Source organism: Lepisma saccharinum, chromosome 8 (assembly GCF_977018435.1).
Source record: "Lepisma saccharinum chromosome 8, izLepSacc3.1, whole genome shotgun sequence".
NCBI classification, from domain to species: Eukaryota; Metazoa; Arthropoda; class Insecta; order Zygentoma; family Lepismatidae; genus Lepisma; species Lepisma saccharinum.
The window spans coordinates 92,018,323-92,037,907 of NC_139236.1; the positions used below are offsets into that span (position 1 = coordinate 92,018,323).

The window sequence follows — 19,585 nt, forward strand, 5'->3', positions numbered from 1 at the left end:
AAAGTTCTTATTAGAATATATTAGAATAGAATATTTATTTCTGAAATGCGAGTCCTCAGGCTGTACGCATACATACCAAGTGTCGGTTTACAATTATGTAAAGAGATAATGTTACATGAATAACTGTATATCCATATACACATATACAGGGTAGAGTTCGTGTTCACTCTACAGCAGATGAACGTTACCGTAGTACACCTATACAGGGTGGAAATCACGGAAGTCACTCCTGCCTTGCAAAGTTTTCCTTCGTTCCTTCCAGATAGTGTTCAGATAGATACTTAGGCCTCTGATGTCACGCTGCGCGTTCTCCGTCGGCCAGCTTTCCTGAACTATCGTACGCAAGAGTTCTTTGTATCCTGTTCGCAGCCCCGTCTCCCCATCTACGCTGTCTGTTCGGAGCTGCCCATGAACACTGGACGAGAATGTGCTCCATCGTCTCCACATTACCACACAATGTGCAGATTGCACTCCAGTGTATTATCCCACCAGCGACACCTATAATTGTAATTTTCTGTGCATTTTCGTGACTATTTTAAGAGTTTTCAGTGCCAATAGATCCTCATCCTGTATCTTCCCTCACTTCCCCGATAACGATGTGACCACGGATAGTGTAAATACTATGAGCCACTGAATGTATCACATTGCAGCTGCAACAAATTATTATGAAATATGAATTTTGATAACTGTCAGTAATTAATTTGTGAGAGTTTTTTAAGTGTATAATGATGAAACATTCCGTTTTTTTAAGCGCGGGAACTTTCTTCTAAAATGAAATACACCCTGCCCATAAATATACTGTCATACTTTAAAGTGGTATTACGTCGCTTTGGATAATCGTATTCAAATGAAATTGGTGACATTTGAAAGAAAAACTCAAATATTTTATTTTACAACTCATAGACATTGAATGTGGCCCCCACGAGTGGCCCTGCAGACATCAAAGCGACATTCCCATTCATGCCACACACGCTCCAACATATCCACAGGGATGGACTGGATTGCAGAAGTGATGCGAATTTGCAGTTCTTGCAGGTTTTGAGGCAATGGGGGTACATAGACACAATATTTTATGTAACCCCATAAAAACACACCAACTACGTTCTTGTGGAGTCGCCATAACCACTTCAATCCGCACGCTGAACCTTCACCAAACTCTGCGTGGAATGATAAAACACACCAACACCTTCACCAAACTGCGTGTAATGATATTCTAAAACACACCAACTACGTTCTTAAATCTTCTGTAATAACAACACAATTTTAAAGGAAAACATTCACATGTAACCTGCCTGCATGCTAAATAACAACAATGAACCCGCATCGTCCATTGTTGTCAGGAATAAATTTATTTCAGTTTCTATGTTTGATCTCGTTCATTGTTGTCCATTGCTGATATTGTTGTCTATTGTTGACATGCACAAAAATATTTGAGTTTTTCTTTCAAATGTCACCAATTTCATTTAAATACGATTATCCAAAGCGACGTAATACCACTTTAAAGTATGACAGTATATTTATGGACACGGTGTATAGCTAATAACAGACAAATTATTGGGTGGGCTCGAGTCCCACAGGACCATATAAGTTGGTGTCACTGTATGTACGTATACAGCCGTGAACACAGCCTTTCGTTCGAAACGTTTAGGCAAACGTGTTCTTTTTTTACGTCACTGTGAGCTCCACATATGATGTGGCATAAGAGGATCTTCACTTCAATGGGGTTGGTCATCGTACGTGACCTGTGAATTAATTATTCATACAGAGGAAGGAAGATAAAAAAAAGGAATACAAGAACAAGGCCAGTAGTACCAGGACTTGTATATCAAGTGCAAACAAGTTCCTGCTGTGCTTTTAATGACGGCGCACGGTGCAGGGAGACTTGAGAATGAGTTTCACAAAAACGTATCCGTGGTGTATATTCTGTGATCCCTCAGATTATGACAAACAACAATTATTAATTATGGTCTGAAGACAGGAGACAAGGTGGTGTGTGCGAATTAAGCTTTTTTTGTCACTGCGCAACTATACTTAGCATTACAACGTAGTACGTGTTGCAAAGCGCCATGGGGAAGGCGGAAATCGCTCAGTGTTGCCAACAGAAGAGTAGAGAATGCTCCAAATGTGAGCAGTGTTGCAAAGCAAGTTTTGGAACTCGGAAACTCAGTAGTGATACAATGATTGATAGTTTATTTTTAAAACCATGGGCACGTCAACACGTTGGACATTTGCCTACCACAAAAAACGAGGACTAGCAGTGTGAAATTAATTTTGTGCTGTGTGTTTGTGTCTGCTGGAAGAAAGGGAGGAGCATGCACTTACATCGTAAGAAAACATATTGGGACGCAACGGAGAGCCGAAATATTTTTTGAGGTGCGGTCATAATTAATAAGCTCATAAATACCATACAAAATGCGTATTGTGCTAAATTTGCTCTCTTTCTCTTTCTATCACTCTGCCTATCTGTGTCCCTAGTATTCCATCTCTCTCTCTCTCTCTCTCTCTCTCTCTCTCTCTCTCTGTCTGTCTATGTGTGTCTTGTATTCCATTTTCGTTCTCTCTCTCTCTCTCTCTGTCTGTGTGTGTCTTGTATTCCATTTTTCGCTCTCTCTCTCTCTCTCTCTCTCTCTCTCTCTCTCTCTCTCTCTCTCTCTCTCTCTCTCTCTCTCTCTCTCTCTCTTTGTCTATGTGTTTCTTGAATTCCATTCCATCTCTCTTTCATTCCCAAGGGCTTTACTTTTATTTCTCAGATACTGATAAAGATTTACACAGTTGGTTGGAATGAAATATAGTAAACGGTGTAATACTGTATGTAGTAGCTGCAGGGACAGAGCCACGGTCGCTGAAAGATGAAGCAGAGGGGCCGGCACAGGTCGTGGCACCAAAATAAACTTTAGACGAGGGATAGGGATTATTGACAACAGGAGATAGATATATGCCTCTATCTCTTAGTTTGGGAGGAGGCGCTGTAAAGGGATCCGCCACTGCCTTTCATCAACTGGGAGAAGGCGTGCCAAATAGCCGGTGAGTAATCATCGCATGTGAACAAGACATCCTTCGAACCCTTCAAGCGAGATAAACAAAGCAGCCGAAATGAATGACGGGATTACCACAATGGGTTTTTACCGCGTACACGATCCAAAGGAAAAAAAGTCTGATTGATGCTACAATGGAAGATATGCCTTTCATTCTTTTTTTCTTTCCCCGGGCTGAATGTCATTATGTCATCCGTTTTGTTCAAGAGCTTTATTCTTTCTCCCGGGAACTTAACATAAAGACGCCATTGTTGTCATATAAATTCTTTGAAACAATGCGCCCTACTTCGGTGCATTGTCCTTGCAGCAGATGGGATCGCAAAAAGGTTGAAACCTGCTACACGGAAGAATACTTGGACTGTGCCACTGTGATATGTACCCACACGTAGTGGCGAACACTAAAGTACGCAGGGTTTCATTTCGGATGGGGCTGCGTTCTAGGGCGAGCGGGATATACAATAAAATATTTACAAATTACCATCCTAGTTTTGAAAGCTGCTCAATGACAGAAATATATTCAAATTATACTTTCTTATTTTCTAAAGAATGCGTTCTTTAATAAATTTGCTCCCATCTATAATATCGTATTTATTCTAGGGCTGACGGGGTACCGATTCCGATGTATCGGTATCAGAAAATATCGGTTGAAATTCATCAACCGATACCAGCGATACTTTTCCTGCATTTTGGTCTTTCACGGGGTCCTCAAAAATGTCATGCAAGTCTAATTATCCTCGAAATTATTCAAAATTTAAACTTTATTTATATTTTGCACCAATTTTACATGAAAAACTATATTTTTTTTATTACATAATATAATTTTTAACATTCTTAACATATATAACATTATATATAACATATTCTTAACATTTTTAACATATATCTCTTTTAACGTTTCTTGGTAAAATGATGTTTACAATGGAAGAATAATATTTACACACCAATATTGATCAATATTTTGAACAAATTTTAATTATTGCAATTTTCAAGTATTGGTATCGTTATCGGTGGGAAGCGGTAAGAGTATCGGTGGGTATCGGTAAGAGTATCGCCATCGGTATCGGTTGAAAGTGGTATCGGCTCAGCCCTAATTTATTCCATTCATAAATTCACACTCGAAAATCAACATGCGCTACGATGCCAGTGGTTCCGGGCGTGGGCATCGTTTCATCACTCATTTTCACTGTCGCGATTAGCCAAGAGTGCAAAAAACTACGCTAAATAACAAAAATCAAATCATATCAACATCAACGCAATTTCATTTCATTTGCACGTGATAATGTGGGAGCACCTATTTCCTGAGGAGAATGCCGGTGATGACTTTCGTAATGGATAAAAGCATGAATAATGTTAGCCCACCCAACTGGACGGACTAAACTCCGCCTGTGCGGCGGCGACAAGAGAAGAGACGCAAAAGTCCATTCTTTTCTTTGTTGGAAGAATAGTTTCTTTACTTTGAAATTGAACACGGAAACAATATTAACAATTATTTAGAAATATAAAATTTTGTTACGAATCTTGAAGTTGGCCCCTAGAAAGAGGACATATCCCCATCAGGGGCGCCGACGTGTCAAAATTATTGAGGGGGCTCTGATCACTGAAATAAATTAATGAATGACTCACTCTCTCCCTTTTTTAAGTTTTGGCCTCAGTGTTCGGAATCTCATAAAAGCCCATGAATTCCTCAAAAATATCAAAATTTTTATTCACAGTTCGAATTCAGAATATTAATTGTCCTTGGATGGATATGTCACAAGTTTCGTCAACCATAATAGCAAAATATTCCCGACTTATGATTTAATATCTGCTACCACGGAGCACAAAACAGATCTCCCTAATATATCAATGATCTCGTTCTGAATGTCATGTGAGAGCCATTTGTAGCCCGAACATCCCATCCACTCTCCTAGTTCATGCACATCGTCTTTTGAAACTCTTTATAGTAAAAATACAATACTCATAATTACAGTAATAAGTCATGTGTTTTGCTGTCTCTGGTAATAGTCCCCCCCTCAAAGTTGATGGTTTTGCGGTCTCAGCTCCCCAAAGTTGATGGTCTAGATTCTAGAACATTTCAAATGTGTATTTAAAGTTAAGTTCATGTGGCACAATTCAGAGTAAACTTTACAAGAGAAGCAAAATAATACATTAGATCCTCTTAAGCAAAATTATTTGGGGGGCTCTGCCCCCACATCGTTAACATTAGGGGGGCTCGAGCCTCCCCCCTAAGCCCCATGGAGTCGGCGCCTATGATCCCCATTTTCATAAAAACCCGGCCGGAACATTTTTAGGACCAGAAGAAGAGAACACGTCCGGGTGAAAGAGGACCTCGGTAACTTTACAGAAATGGCAATCGCAGGATCATTCTGCCTCTGGTAAGACACGTAGTGCACCATGTAAAAGCTTCATGCAGACCAACGAGGTTCTGGCGCCTGGATGAAGGCTAGGATAATCCTCTGTGGAGTTGTGTTGTCCTGTGTTTGTCCTTGTGTGCGCCGAGTGTTCCTTTACAGCATCAGCTTTTAGCCATGGCATGGACGTCCGCAGGATTTTTTCCAGGGAGGGGCAAAGAAGGTATTTTTCCCAGGAGGGGGCAAACAAGGCACATTCTCCCCAATAATAGTGTTGGTCCCTCAAAAAAACATTGCTTAAATTTGAATTTACGATGTTCGTGCAATAGAATTAACACATATTATTGTGGCTGAAATGAAATTATATGTGTGAAATATATAATTTTTGGTTGACATGATTTTCCAGAGGGAGCACGGCCCCCCTTGCCCCCCTTTCCGGACGCCCATGAACCATGGTATGGAGATTTTATCCTAGCAAACCCTAAAGTTTAGGTTCTTATTAAGTAATGAATGAACGAATTGATAGTGAGGAAGTTTTTAATACACATATTTCATTTTATATTTAGGGGCCTGTCCTAAAATTTGTTTTAGTTAAGGGACTTATCCCCATTTTGTGACGATAAAAAATAGCCTATGTGCTGACGTGCCCATATCACAATCCATCAATCAATGAAAGTTGGTTTGCAGTTAGAACTCTTGTTATTTCATAGTTCTTTACTGCTTTTATTTGAAAATTTTGATTTTTCTCAAAATTTCGGAGTGCACTGTAGCTCCATCAGCTCCAAACGTTTTTAACTGTGCAAGATCCAGCGCACCTTAAACCCTTGCGCAAGAAAACAGAGTTGAAAATCATACATAAATATCCAAATAATAGTAATGTAATTTATATATTGGCACTAAAAAGACATTTAATTTGTTGAAGAACAATAAATAGCCAATACGTATGCTAAAAATTATAATGAAATGAATGGTTGATTTATTATGTAGTTTTTATTAGACTACTTTAACGATTTTTATATTGTTGTTAATCATAATAATAACATTAGTGTGCATTTATGTTCCGATAAAAAATGCAGTACGTTTTGTTGTAAATAGATACATTTCCGGTTTAAACCTGCATCCAGAAAGAGATGACACTAACCCCTCCCCTCCTACCCCAAAGTTCACTTGTAAACTGTGGGCCTCGATTAGCTACATGCATAATAATCTTTGTGGTAAATTTTATTTCAGATTTATTTGTTGTATGTTACCTCAGTGTGATTATTGTGTTTATGAATTTCTCCGGGAATAATAATACTGTATACAGATCATTGATATTATGGTCGTTCTCATTATGTGCTTGTATGCTTGTTCCAATATATGACATTGCTGATTAGTTAGCAAGCGATCGTAATTGTTCATTATTAATATCTCATTCTTGTGTATACTTTAACTCTCCTTTTCAGTCTTTTGGTGTAGAAGAACTCTGTTGTATTCTATGGCGAGTAGCTTAGACAGGTCAGGTTTGATTTTCCTGGTATTCTGTGCACGTGTCATGGTGCATCGAAGGTCTGGGCTCCAATTCCATTCTGCCTGTACTTATGAAGTAGCTTATATTGTGCTTTTCTGAAAATACTATATTATTTTTATGCATCTCTTAAGTACCTTTATATTGTAAACCTATTATATTGTAAAACCAAATATCTGAATTTGTCCCAGACAGCAGAACAACTTCAGACACAAACAATAATCCATATTACCAAATATTGTAAACTAATCAACTATTGTAAATCAAAATGAAATGAAACAAACAGTGGCGGGGATTAGGGGGCACCTCTTTTGTCCCCTCACTATGCTAAACCTTATCTACAAAGGGAAATATACTGTATTTGCCCCCCCCCCCCTTCAGTTTTGGAACCCAATCGCAGCCACTGAAAACAAATAAAGAACACAAGAAAAACGGGAATGTATGCGGGTAGATGTTGGGCATCTTTCATGGGTTCCTCCTCTTTTTTTATTATTTCTGCCTCCAGGTACAGTGGGATCCTTGAGTATTACAGTGCAAATTGTCCATCACCATATTCGTGCACTTTATTTGACCCAGTAAGAGCTTCAAGAAGTAAAAGAAAGCTCAAAACAAACTGTTGACAATTTCTGCACCAGCATACATAAAAATCCATCCCTTAAAAACACATAGGATGTAAGAGAAAAATTAATGAAAATAGTCATGGACAATTTGCACGGTAATACTCATGGACCCCACTGTACCAGACACCGTATAATATGGTTTCAGACATCACTTGCAGAACTATCCAGCTAATACTCTTAGCCTAAAAATTATATTCAAACATCTTAGATTTGTGTTCCTTTCAGTTTGTGTTTGTTGGAGTTAGATAGATTGAGAATATAAATTTCATTCAAATTAAACTATTTTTCACAACTGATATCCGGGAAGTAAGCATAATTATTAAACACTGGTTTCATAGACCTCGCCAGAAATTCTTGATATAAAATTTAATATGGTCTAATGATAATAAATAAAAGAGTGTTATTATTATTATTATATTACTATTATTATTATATCCTTGTGAAGGTTCTCTCGATACACCAGATGAGGGAATATCCAACACAACTGTTTTGATTTATTGTCACATTTCATGCCATTAATCATGCCGTATATAAAAAAGAGGCAGTTATTTAATTTTCTTATCCTTTACACACACTATTCAAGACAAATATTTGAAAGTTACAGGGAAATTTTAGGTATGAGCTCTAACGTAAAAGTCTCGTCATTTAAATTTCAAAAATTCGTGAAACCGTTTATTCTTTGGGTGAAGAGGTAGAATATGAAAATATGAAGTTATGGCCTGGTTCCTGCATTTTGAATTCAATTTTTAGATATAATTTTTTATCTTTCGTTATTCTGCTGGAACACTAACCGACTGATTATTATCGTTCAACTTGAACTAAATTTGTGATTTTAATAGTAGTTATGCCGCACACGTATTGAATGTACTTGCAAAGGAAACATGTTGAATTATTTTTAACTTTTTTAACTTGACGAAAGCTTTATGAATAAACCTGAAACGCCGCAGTTAATCATTTTTATGCTTCGTTTGCAATTAGACTGAAGTGTAATGAGATTGGCAAACAGAAAAGCAATGTATACATATGATACATATGATATTTTGACATATTTGGAGGTATAATACATAATTTCCCTTTAGAGTACAGAGGGTATATAAGTATTGCTTGGAAAATTGTCCACGACTGTTTTCATTATTTTATTTGTCTTGCATCCTACGTGATTTTAAGGCATAGAATTTCACGTATGCAGTGCTCTGGTGCCTAGATCTGCAGTCAGGATAATTCTCTGTAGGAATTATGTTGTGTCGTCTATATGTGTTTGTGATTACTATTTCATCCATCCATCCCATCATGCCACCATTCATTCATCACAATTTGCGAGAAGCGGCAGAAAACTGACTCAAAACAACCTCATTTAATCATTCAATCTAGGTGTGTCAATATATTACCATGTAACAGTAGGCTAAGTTGTCTCTTAAAATTGACACTTTATACACTCTTGTACTTTTCTATATTTCCATGATATTGACAGTACTTTTATCCTATTATGCCAGCAAGGGCGGCGCTAAGGGTGAACCACGGTGGGCCATGGCCCAAATGAATTTCAGGTTGTCAAACTGTAATAGTTAAAATATCGTCATAAAAATATGTAATTTATAGATATTTAATATGATTGAAGATTTGAATTCATGACCTCTGGTTTCGAAGCGCGCTCTACTAACCCCTTGTCATAGAGGTCTGTAGTGTAATTGTATTTTCCCATATTTCTCATTCACATTAATTATTTAGATTATAATTTGTAATTATTATTATATCATGGTTTGAAGTGTAATCGAACCTAAAATATAATACATTTTCAATGCTATATTTGAATTTGTATAATTTATTTCCAGATGGCACAGTAAGCTTGCTTTAATCTTGAAACAAACGTTTCATGGAAAGTTAACAAGATTATTGCAAACACATAATGTCAAGCTGTGTCAAAATTTCAGCAAGCTTGAACAAAGCTTGTCACAGAAATCTGCATGCTTGAAACAAGCTTGCATCGTGCTTTTATGAAGCTTGTTTTATCCAACTGATTTTTGCAAGCTATAAGCAAGCTACCTCAAGCTTGCTACAAGCTTTTGTGCTACTTGGGTTTACTCCAGTATTTAAACTTCCAGTTGTTAATAAATCCTTGTTTTTTCCATGTAATAACAATGTTTGTACAAAAATATGTTTTTCCTTGAAGATTTGACCACCAACTTAAATCCAGTCACCCATACCAGAAAGTGTAGCGCCGCCCCTGTATGCCAATATTCTTTGCAAGAGTAGTACACGTTGAAGTATTATAACTTTTGGAACAAATCTTGTGAGATATTTCGAACTGTATCTTCATGATTTAACGCGAATATTATAATCTGTACTATAAAATTTAAAATAGCAAGATTTACTTTTCATCATGGACTGTGTGAGAATCACATTTCAATATTGAAACATATGACTGATTGGCTTTGAAGTTCGTAAAATTTCATGATTACATGCATAAATGTATCACAATATCGTACTGGTACGTAGCACCATGTATATGATAATATATCTGTTACCTGGAGGATATCAGGAAATGTTTAACCAGAGAATGAAAAAGACTTGAATATATTTTTTATTTTAAAAGATTTAATTTCTAAGACAATCATCAAACTTGCATATTTATATATTATTTACAGTCGTTTTCGTTCCTGTTTCCAATTGTAAGCTGGAAATGTGAACGAGAACACATCACACAAACCTAAATCGTACTAAATCATCACATTCCAGAGCTAATTGAACAGAACATCACACAAATAAGGAAAGAATGAGAAATTACTCACAATAATTTTTTATCAATTAAAAAAATGTTCAGTATACACCTATATGCAAATATATAAAACATATACTACGAACAAATAGATTTTTATACATAAATTGTAATTATACAAATTCGAATAATAATAATTGGTTACTGCAAGTATAATGTACAAGTGCTCGTTTTGATTTTGGCAATGAGGTCAGGTTATATTATTATATGTAGAATGTGTATTAACATAGAACAGTCCCAATGCCCACTAGATACCCATCTAAGACCCTGGTATAGGTACAATCGGAGAGGGGATAGGAATACAAAGATATAAAGCAGAACACCCTGTGGCATGTTAATACTTAAACCACAAAACCTGCGAAAGTGAAAACATATAATTATGCTTGTTTTGTGCACTACTTGTTATGAGGCTGCCTGTAGCCTCATTGTGGGACTGTATAGCTATAACCTAACCTCAGTTTCCTGCCTAGACTTTGCATTACAAGGCACAGCCTACTGCTTTCAATTGTGTATGCACGGCTTCTAAGCGCAGAGTTATAAAAGCAACATTCATTCCGCTCTAGGAATTGCGTTGATTCATCAACGATTTTACTCTAAACATTTACATTTCCTTCGCATTACAGTGCCAATTATTAACATTATATTCTAAACTATACAATGTAATACAAAAAAAATCACTGTTTCAGTCGTTACAATTGGACCATGAACGTACACCAACTTTAACATTAGAAACCTGGCGATTCTGGTCCACAGAATCAAACAGCACTCTACCTGCGAGTTGCCGATGCTGCGTCTTAAATATTTTGATTTTTTCGTACCTTGGCTCGTTACTATATTTCTCCCTTTGAGCCTTAAGGTAGTACACACTGAGCAACATCAGCACTATGGAAGACTTTGGTCGTTAGCCTTCATTGTTAGCTGGTAACCGCAAACATTGTTTCATAATTTATATTGTGAGTCCATGTGCAGTCTTACCCGCGTTTAATAAATAAATTAAACTACAAAATAGTTATTTTTTATAAATAAAGAAGCTATAGTGTAGTTTGTAAGGGGAACAAGTAAAAAATATTTAGGTAAAGAGTTTGGTCATGGTAAAAGACTGAAAGAGTTGGTTGATGGGATCCTGCAGAACTCGTACGAGCTTTCGGATCGAAGGTAAACACTTAACAGGGCCACTTTCATGTCGATCAACCCATTTCGGGTTGGTTTTCACATGTCCCGAGCAAATGTTGTTAGTTGCACCAAGGCCCCGTTCGTAACTCCTTCACGGAGACAGTCAATTGTCCAGCGACAAGAACGTTTCGCTTCAGTTGGCAACCTTGACAAATTCGGTACTGTCGTATGGGCTGTGGACGAAGGTCGTCGTGGCTCCTTTCCTGTCTATGGACCGGACCCTCACGAACAGGAAGGCCGCCACGATGCAGGCCACTATGAGGACCAGCAGCAGCATGACGAGACCTCCCACGAAGCTTGGCACGGACATGCAAATGTTCTCGGGGTCCGTGGACGCGGACTGGATGACGACCGTCTCGTTCGCACCGTTGAGGTTGAAGTTGACGTCGCCAGGTGCCACCACCTGGATAACCCTGCTCGTGTTCACGTCGGTCATCTCTTGCGCTTCCCGCTTGTACACCCTCGGGACGTAGACTTCTCTTCGTCTCCTGACACCTTGGAGCTCAGGCGACACCTCCACGGAGCGCGGACGCCCGCCAAGAGCAGCCAGGTTGCCTTCGTGCTCTTCGACTCCTTTCCTCTTCACTGTGGTGTACGGGCCGAGACCTGGAGGAGGGGGAGGCGCGAGGTTCACTGGCTTGTTGGGTCTGTTCTGCTTCTGAGGTCCTTCCGACGGGGGCGGTCCTGACAACCCTTGAGACAACGACGGCTTGGGGGATCCTTGCGGGGGTGGAATGGACTCCGGCTTGTTCTCCGAGTATGCTCCGGTTAGTCCCGGAATCCTCGGGTCCGGGTACGCGGCGGGTGCTCCGTACTCTGCGATGGGTACTCCGGCGGGTATTCCGGGTACCCCGTACTCGGAGTGCGGAGGAGGTGCACCGTAGTCGCCGTGAGGTATGCCGCCTCCGAAGTCTCCGCCGCACTTAGGTTCGGGACAGTTGTACCTGCAGACCTGGATGACGCACTGGAAGTGGACGTTCATGGAATCCGGGAACTTGAACGCTTGGAAGTAGGCGAAAGACACCACCGACGCAGACGGACCGAAGTTCTTGATCTTCTGGAACCGGCTCATGATCTTAGGCCGTACGACGCAGCCGTACTGGTCCACCAGCTGTATGGGAGCTCGCTTTCCGTCATGGGCGACGCAGTTGCGGACCAGCATGTCGAACTTGTTCTCGTCGTCCTTGATGGCAAGCACCATGGTCATTGTCTGCCCGATCTTCACGATGCCAGAGACCTCCGAGGCCCACGGACCCTTGCCGACCTGAATCTGCATCCAGCACTGGAGATTGTCGCCGAGAAAATTAGCGGTGACAGCGTGCAGCATGTCCACCTGGAACGGTCTGAACGTGACGGCCTTCTCGTAGAAGTCGTACCACGTGCAGCGCAGCTTCCTGGCCTGATCCCACACCTCCTGCACGTAAGGGTCGTACTGGACGATGATGGTGTTCTCGACGTAACTTCCGCTGGGGGTAGGGCCGTACCCCCCGTGGGTGTTGGCGGAGGAGGACATCCCGCAACTGTTGAGGAAGATCTCGAAGGTGGCGCTGAGGTGCCCGGTGCCCGGTTTCAGGTGGACGCAGTGAGGGTCGCTGTAGAAGCCCTTGGAGAAGATCATCCCGTAGAAGGGGCGGTCGAACTCGATGTTCACCCTCATGTGGGTCTTCTCGCACTGAACCTGAAGGTGCTTGATCTGAGGCATGTCCGGCGTCGCCAGAGGCCACGGGTCGTCCGGGATGGCTGGGGGGCCGTACCCAGGCGGTATCTGAGGCGGAGGACCGTAGACTGCTCTGTGTTCCAGAGGCAATGATGCCGAGTCCACGGGTGGAGGCGCATCACTGGATACGTCCTGCAAATAGAAGAAAAATACGTTCCATTACTATCAATATATCAATGTGAACAAGAAAATACGCAATATAAATTGAGCGGCTCAGTTGCTGCCAATGTGAATTCATGTAAATCAGGTTGATTTAAATCACTTTGAAGAAATAATTTATAGAATAATATACATGAGGATATCAGAATCACTTTTGGTGAAAGTACATTAATCTCGTAATCATTTATTAGTGTTTATTAGGCTCTAGTAAAGGGGAAAAGGGAAAAAATATATGTACTAATGGGGTGAAGCTCATTTGAAGGGAAATGTAATATGCAAACTGTAAACACTATAAAATTCCTCTTGATTTAAAATTCAACAATTTTTATAGTCAAAATTAGTAAAAATTTTGTGTAGAATAATATACACAATTCTAATCATGTTAAATTGTAAATAGTGTCATTATCATTAAACTGTAAATAAACATGGCAGCTGATATTTTCGAGCTATCATTAAAAAGATTATTAAAACAATAAGTTACATTTATATAGTTCATCCAGAATGTTTTATTTTCACTGGAAGAAAAGTTACTGAAATTATTATAGTTTCATTAACATACTCAACAAACATTTTCATGAAAGGGTCATATATAGAGTATCAGAAGCAGAAACATTTATATTTACATATATTTTTAGTTTGCTTTAATCAAGCTGCTCAAATATTTTATAGGACCGTTTACCACTAAAAGCCTTTCCATGAAAAAACATGTATCTTTATATATGGTGTAAAAAGCATTCAAGCAATTTAAGCATGTTTTTTTTTAAAAAAGTCTATTTAAATTTAAAGAAATAGATTTAAATAAAAAATAATTTAATAAAAATCATGATTATTATCCCGTACCATACCCTGTTCGATTAAGAAATATTGACCCTGGCAGACCTTGTCAGCTCCTGTTCAGAAATGTGATGGATAAGCTTTCTACAGGAAATGGTAAGAACACTGGCCTTTGGCAAGAGGTGACGTGAGGCCAAGCGAGGGTTTAAATAGGTGCGCATGAGAGCGACACGAGGCCTTTTAATCTGGAATCATCGGAGAAGCAGGAGCTACTGGTCTTATTTCTAAACCGAACAGGGTAAGCTAGTCTACACCCATTCTGCCATTTGCATTGCTCACTTCAGTCTAGAAACCAATCATGAGTCTATTTTAATGAATAGTTAGATATTTGTACCTGCCCGTTCAGGGCTGTCTCTACCATCAACTAGTACTAATCGGGAGGGGCAAGTTACATCCCTATTTAAGATCCCCGCGTTTAGAGGAACGCTACGATCCACCCTGGTTGCTGCACAGTCTAAAGTTGTGTACAACAGTGAATGAAGTTCCTTCAGTAGCCGTTGATATCTATACACACGGGAACATCTGGGTAACCCATAAGCCACAATGTAATGGATGAACCTTCACCTGTATTTTTCTCGGTTTGATACATTTGTGTATTATCAAGTTTTACTCCCGAGGCGCTTCCTCAATTAAATGTCATATATTCAGAGTGTACTTATCTCGTAAACATTCAGGTTTGTTCATTTATTTAAAATCTCTTTCTTGTAACATTAGCCTAACTGCGATTAGGCGATAAAGAAACAATGCCCTTCTGCTGTCGTCACGACTGACTCGATTTGCAACTCAGTTCTTGGTTATTTTACACAATTTTTTTTTCACCTCAGTGAAAGACCCAGGATTCGAACCTAGGGTCCCTGATTTCGTAGTGTCATTCGCCAATCGTTCCCTTACGACAGTTGCCTTAACGCAGCAATTCGCCAGCTAGCATAACATAACCTGAATGAAATCATTTGAATTCTACCAAACGCTTTCGAAAGACATCAACAATATGATGAAAGTAGTTACGTGCACCCTGACGATTAGTTTGTAAGATGGTGATTGAAAAATACTACTGGTTTAATATATTTATTTTCAAGAGTGACCCAACTTTTCGTTAAAAAAGGGGAGGTTAAATGCAGAAAAGTTGGCAACATATAAGATTGACTGCACAAAAGAGCAATGGCAAAACACCCCCTTGCCCTGGGAACGACATTGACGGCAGTGACATAATATTCCGCCTAGGCCAAGTGCGTTGATTGGTCGACTCACCAAAGCTTCGATTCCCGGTCTGAGTACGAAAGTTCGTTTTCGATCATCAACTTCATTGCATCACCTTTCATCATCTTCGCAATTATAGCCAAAACTGGCAGAATAGCGAAGTAAAATAAAGTAAATCAATCCAGTTCCCCAAGAATTTAGGAAAAGTATTTAGACTGTTATTGTATAATGGCATATTTCTTACAGCATACAAAATTCTGTATTAACTTCCGAACTGCTGTGAATTTTTTTTGAATCGTTCATCTGCCCACTTAGCGCCCTCACCCCTATTGTACCCCTCTTAATGGTGGTCTGACGTTGCTATGGATACAAAATAACAAGTGACAAAACATTACGTCAAAGTTTTTCCCATTAACGTCAGCGCAAAAGGAACAAGGATATCGAATCAACAATGAAAACTAAGGCTATCACAATAAACAAAGAAATGCCGTGAAGAGAACAGAAGGGGCTGTTCTCTGTAACAGTCAGTGATTTGTCTAAACTAAGGAAGTTGAATTTCTCCACGACCTTCAAGTGAGGTACAAGAGAAAGGTAAATCTTATTGTACTTTCCGTTCGGCTTGCTTCAGACTTTCTCTGTTGACGAGAATGAGCCCTGCCTAACAAAGTGGCCTCGTGCGACAATGGACTTGACCTTTGAAGCGACAAAGTTGGTGCCATTCTGTCCAATTTCAAGCTTTCTCCGCGTCGTGCGTGAAACAAACATGCTCCTGTATTCTTTTATTCCAGTCTTCCCTTCTTTTATGTAACAATTCGTATTGTAAAACGCGATACGCGATGTGCGTTGAGCATGGAACTTTTTTCTTCCATTGTTTTATCATTTTCTAGTTGCATGTTCGTAGCCAGGATTTTTTTGTGGAGGGTTCAACCTTTAAAAAAATGTATTGGAAAATTTGTATGGTATTACTGAAATAACATGTAAGATATTGCGTATAAAAGTTGCATTCATATAATAACTACTCTTGAATTAACCATTAACATCATTTTATTTTCAACTGTAATTTTTAGTCCTTCAAAATTATATCGCAATAGAATACAATCGCCTTTTTGAACTGGCGTGTTTCTGAACCCCGATTGGGGTTCAAGAAATTTCTCAGGAGCTCTCAAGTTAATCCAGAATATAGTATAAGGTCATTGCATGTTGATCGCTTAACTATTTTCCTCTTAAAAATTGGGGACCAGTCAATTTTATGTGAGTGGGCCGTGGTCCATCCTGGCCCTCCTTCAGCGTCGCCACTATCTCCACCACGCTTGGATCACTCCTTAACGTGCACCCCCCACCCCCAACTCGATTTATGGCACTTGCACAAAAGTCCACTCGACGTAACTTACGTTCCAATAGACTAATATTTGGCTCGCTTTTTCTATTGCCAAAATTATCCATTAAATATTTTATTTCCGGATGTATTACTATTTTTGTAAGCACATAGAGGTATTTGTTTATCCTCTTAGCTGATTAATACTCTTAAAAAAAAAAAAACTATTCATGCTGTTTCTATCTGGGGTGTTAGCCTCTTCGCCCCACTACGACCATTAGCACAGTCCTCTCCCCAGGATTGTCACACAAAAAAACCCACTTAATCAGTATATATTATATATAGAAATATATCTTTCACTACAAACTGCCAATCACAATGATATGTTTAGTAATAAAATCATATTCTTGAAAGCATTCATTTTGTTCATACTATTTATTTTCGTTTCTGGAATTCTTCATGTGTTCTTACTAATCATACCTCCCCTACTTTTTAGCATGTCTTTTAGAAAGTACGATTCTATAAAACGTGAAAACTTATATTCAAAGCATTGCATTTCAATATCAAACTTTCTTCTAATCGTAGTTTGTGTTCGGAACATTTTTCTCCTTACAGTATCTTTTAGAAGCTTTGAAACAGTTATAAGATTCAAAGCATTACGTATATCTTGCAAGAAAGATGGAAAAGTTTGGAATGTCCCTTCCGAATGTCCCACACAATTCTTTCCACAAAGATTACATATGTTTTTACAAAAATGTAAAAGAAACTCTGCACATGTAATTCACGATAATTTGTTGACAGTATTAGCAACGGCTTTTTGTTCTGTTTAATCTGCTTATCGATATTTCATTATACAACTATGAAAGAACACATTTTTTGGAATTGACCAACATGCACAGCACCCGTGGCACAGGGTTTTTGTTGTCTGCTTGAGATTACGATAAAACTTACGATGTCACGAGTTTCAACATTAATATATCCTATGAATGTGTAACGTTTTTGTTCAAGATTTGTGTGAAGTGTTCTACTAATTTCTTATTACTGGTGTTAATTTGTGGCTGTTAATAGATGACGAAAGTGAAGTTGGCAAAGGTATGTACAAATTTATCGAAGATCAATTTGTGTTGCAGAAACGAATTCGAACAGTGGCGCATTTTGCCTGAACAGAATGCGCCTGTAAACAAGGTTTAGAGTTTAACTAAAACTAAAGTATGCAAATGAAATGTGTGGAAGGTATTGATTCTAAGACACGAATGAAATCGATCTAATAAGCATGAAACTAAAATGACTAAAGTATACAATGAAATGTGTGCAAGGGCTTGATTGGAAGACAAGAATGAAATCGAATCAAGTGAGTCGTATTTTGTTCATGGCGCCATTCAGTCTGTGTAATTTTAGTTCCATTTCATTAAGTTCATGTGTGGCCCTTCACCAATTTAATCTAATCATCATTCATCCTGATCATCGCGATTGATCAAAAGTAATAGAAAAAGCGACATACACTAAGAAAATACATAAAAGCAATATATAGAAACCCCTGTGATTATTTCAAGGGAAGACAACAGACAAAATTAGCATACTGCACAGATATTTGTTCGATCCCCGGCCGGTTCAAATCCGGGAACTTTTCTAACGTTGGAAGCGGCCCCGGCGCCCACCCAGCGTCGAATGATATGGGTACCTGGGGGAAACCCTGGGGGATAAAGGCGGTCAGGGGCGTGATGCTGATCACATCACATGGGTACCTGGGGGAAACCCTGGGGGGTAAAGGCGGTCAGGGGCGTGGTGCTGATCACATCACCCCCACTCACGACCGGATCAAGAAAGTGTGGGGCGTTACCCACGCACCCCCTATACGCCTTCATGGCGTGGTGCTAAGCACAGGGGAACACTTTACCTTTACCTTTTTACAGGTATTTGTGAAAGCCATACGTACGCATGCACTTTTAAATGCTTGTTGCAAACGAGAGCATTTGTACCAAATTTCGAGACATACTTTTTTTTCGTCAACCCAATAAAAATGCTGAAACCTCACATATGTTGTCGATATTTTTCATTAAAAACTGTAATATGAAATATAATGTATAGTTTTGTAACACTGTTCTTATCATAGACACTCCATTCCAATAAAGGATTCAAATAATCTAGAAGAAATATTCATGTTATTGAGGGTCCATGTTGATTAGGTTTTTTCTTGGATTACTACAGCTTATAAAAAACGACTGTAGAACTACATTCCAATAAATTGCATCAGATTTCAAGTGAACACGAAAATGCTGTTTAAATTGACCAAGATAAGTGCATAGCACCAGGAGTTTCGAGCTAAACCACTGCGGATAAAAACAAAAACAAGAGAACGCTGCTTAGAAATTTGACCTACTGCTCGCGTAACAGCATTCGACCTAACCAAAGACAAAGGAACGTAACGTGCGAACTCGCTCCTAACTTCTTCCTAGAGAAAAAAGCGGAACAATGAACTCTTCGTAATTATTTTCATTTGTTTCACGGAATCATGAGAAAGGAGCTTGATTCAAGAAGCTGATTTCGTCGTGGCGTAGGTGTGTCCGCGCTCGCATAATGAATCGTCAGATGTCACGGAGTGTAAAACCGATGACACGTTGTAGGTTTTTATTGATTACACCAGCTGGTTATCGCCTTTTGTTATCTGTTCGGTTCATTCGTGTCTCTACAGCTATGCTTATCTCACCATCGCTGTTTCGCGGCGTTCATTTGTTCTTTTCTTTTCGCTCTGTTCACAAGCTGCCACCTATGGAAAGATCTGACAGACCTGAACTTCGCATTACAATAATTTTTTCAGTTTCCACTGCTGTATTACACAGTGTCGATATTTCTCTTGCTTATTGCACAATATGCATCTTCTGCTGTGATAGCATTATACGC

General features: G+C 39.1%; 1 protein-coding gene across 5 annotated transcripts in view; it reads right to left on the reverse strand.

The window, feature by feature from the left end:
* Positions 1-10,088: 10,088 nt before the first annotated feature.
* dyl (transmembrane protein dusky-like) overlaps positions 10,089-19,585 on the reverse strand; it is an 86,920-nt gene continuing 77,423 nt past the window's right edge. For all 5 annotated transcript variants that reach the window (XM_083127716.1, XM_083127714.1, XM_083127712.1 and 2 more), the window contains exon 3: positions 10,089-13,311. In XM_083127716.1, coding sequence (XP_082983842.1) covers positions 11,596-13,311 — 1,716 coding nt within the window. In that variant the 3' untranslated portion in view covers positions 10,089-11,595. The remainder of the gene's footprint in view (positions 13,312-19,585) is intronic.